Genomic DNA, 2,657 nt, shown 5'->3' on the forward strand with positions numbered 1-2,657 from the left:
AGTTATATTCTCCAGCATCATTGAATGAAAGACTTGTTAATGTTAAACTGGCTTTGAAACACTGATGATGGCAAGGCTACATCATGCATCATATAATCTCTTATAACTTCCTCTGATTTAAACCACTTTATGCTAAATGAAGAAATATTAGGACCAGTAGCATTAGTAAGACTGATACTGCACTGTATGAATGCTTGTTCACCAATGACATATGAAGAATTGATCTTTATGGAAACTGATGAGACTCTAGTATCTGAATTAATAGTAACTAATGTACTAGATCTATAGGCTAACCTATTACAGTAATGACAATACTTCTCATTAAATTCCTTGATATTAAATGTGATGATACTACACATGTGAATGTCTTGTTATCATCGCTGAGCAATACTGGATCGATTGTTAATCCATTTTCATAACTGTAGCTATTAAATGATGACACATCTTGCCATTCTATCACAGCATTAGGGATTGAAGGAGTTGTTTCACATTTTATATCAGTACTGCTACCTACTCTAAGACTAGTATAATTGCCACTGATAGTCACATTCGGAACTAATAATGGATACACTGAATATATAAGAATATACATTTAGTGATACTAACTTAGCATTTGTAATGTTAAGAATTCAAAGTTGTCTCCACACATGTTTGAACTAGAGCATTTATAATCACTTTCATTTTCATAGCTAAAAGAGTTTAATGTAACTGGTTGATTTGAACTGATTAAATTTGGTCCAGTAATAGTATAAGATCCAACAGAGGAGGAGCAATTAATGACAGCATCATCTCCAGGATAAAGAAGTAATGACTCAGTCATTATATGTACAACAGGTTTGGCTATTATCAAAAAGAAAATTAAATCAAATAATTTTATTAATCTACTGACCTCGGATATTAACAGTGGTATAATTTACAATAATACGTTCACTTTCAATGACATTAGCTACACAAGCATATTCTCCACTGTTAGCATCATTCACTGATGGTAACTGTAATGTACTGATGTACAAGTATTCCTCATCATTTCTAGTAATATTGTTAGTTGGTATATAAGTCCCATTGTGAAACCATGAGATATTAAGAACTGAAAGATCAGACCCAATTACTGTATTAAGAGTCACTACACACTCCAATAGCACTGACTCATTAACACATAACAGTGATGGATTACGAATGAACACAGATTCAACGTATGTATCTAAGTGTGATTAATCAATGATTATGTTAGTCTATACTGTATTCCTTACCATTTACTATTAGAATAATATTGCTATCACCGCATGTATAGTTACCAGAGTCAGTGCTCCTCACTGCTAGTATATTCAGTGTATTTCTACTGGTAATGAAATGACGTGTATCATTTATGATGTTGTCTTCATTCTGTTTCCAGTCTGATTCACAGTTACACTCCAGGACAACACTATCACCTACTGAGAGTCTTGCTTCAGTGACATTGCTTCCATTCAATGATATATTACAATCATCTAATTTCATTGATAGATTATCCTAAGTTTTATTATTCTTACTTACCAGTAGCATACGAATCTACTGCAATAAGTAACAAAGCATAAGGAAAAAACCACCAAGCTTTCATATTTTTCCAATTGGTACTAACGTATATTTTAGCTGCGGGTTGTATAGCCTCCTTATAATGTATGAAGTTTATTTTAAATAAGCAAAAGTACATTATTTCAGTTGTTTTACTGACACTAATGAATAATTGTTTGTTGGTAAATAAACTGTGATAATAAACATCTATTATTATTATGGCAGTAGTCTAGTCATAAAGTGTTACCATTATACTGTGTAAATCTACTTGGAACACAGGATCTTTTTATCAGTTTAAAAGTTTTAAAAAAATAAGCCATGATATGTAAAATAATGACAAAACTAATAAGTCAAAATCTAAATCTACCTGATGACAATACATAACTAAACTTAGTCCAGCTAATTTTATTTGTTCAAATGTAACGTTTGAAATTGTCGTATTGGGACATGTCTTCAGCAAAATCCGAAATTATTTCATGACAATAAATGTACTGATCCTAAAAATATAAGAAGTATTTCTCATTCTATTATATATATATATATATATCTCATAATTATGACATCATCCTTTGATGTGGTTGGGTTTATATTTTTGTATATATACCTGCCATTCAGAAATGCTGTCATCATTATGAAATATATCCTATATAACATACTAAAACTGGTCTATATACAAAAGATATAGACCTTTGGTGGGTGTCCTCAGATGTGATATAGCCCTCGGGCCTGTGGCCCTCGGGCTATATCACATCCTTGGACACCCACCTCAGGTCTATATCTTTGTATATAGACCTGTTTAGTATGATATATAATACACATATCTTACCAAACAATCAACCAGTCCTGGTCTCTGGCTCCTTGCTTTCCTAATGAATTGAAATATATCAGACACTCCTTCAGTTTTGGCTCTTTCTATTTGAGAATAAGCTGTCAGAAACGTACCACTACAACCAACACCATCACTATGATATAATGGAAACATATACTTTTATTTTTAATTATTTATCATTTTCCTTACTTGCAGATCACCACAATAGGTTTATTACCAGTTTTGCTTTGATTCTTAACAACAGATTCAAAGAGATTAACAAGAGATGAGCCAGGTT

General features: G+C 31.9%; 1 protein-coding gene across 1 annotated transcript; it reads right to left on the minus strand.

The window, feature by feature from the left end:
- Positions 1-17: 17 nt before the first annotated feature.
- On the minus strand, positions 18-1,635 carry LOC109589572 (contactin-6-like). The gene is made up of 6 exons (XM_020005631.1): positions 1,534-1,635; positions 1,251-1,487; positions 890-1,201; positions 607-840; positions 295-555; positions 18-253 (listed from the first exon to the last, which is right to left on the minus strand). Exons 1-6 carry the CDS (start codon positions 1,595-1,597, stop codon positions 18-20), a joined length of 1,344 nt encoding a protein of 447 aa, XP_019861190.1. The 5' UTR covers positions 1,598-1,635.
- Positions 1,636-2,657: the final 1,022 nt, after the last annotated feature.

The sequence above is a fragment of the Amphimedon queenslandica genome, unplaced genomic scaffold (genome assembly GCF_000090795.2).
Source record: "Amphimedon queenslandica unplaced genomic scaffold, v1.1 AMPQUscaffold_11170, whole genome shotgun sequence".
NCBI lineage: Eukaryota > Metazoa > Porifera > Demospongiae > Haplosclerida > Niphatidae > Amphimedon > Amphimedon queenslandica.

What these genes read in the sequence shown, in the direction of transcription:
- LOC109589572 (XM_020005631.1), bottom strand. Translation starts at nt 1,597, where the DNA reads ATGAAAGCTTGGTGGTTTTTTCCTTATGCTTTGTTACTTATTGCAGTA. An exon ending in TATTATTCTAATAGTAAATG is followed by an intron (nt 1,202 to 1,250) that starts GTAAGGAATACA and finishes AATCACACTTAG; the next exon opens with ATACATACGTTGAATCTGTG. An exon ending in TATTGTCATTACTGTAATAG is followed by an intron (nt 254 to 294) that starts GTTAGCCTATAG and finishes CTATTAATTCAG; the next exon opens with ATACTAGAGTCTCATCAGTT.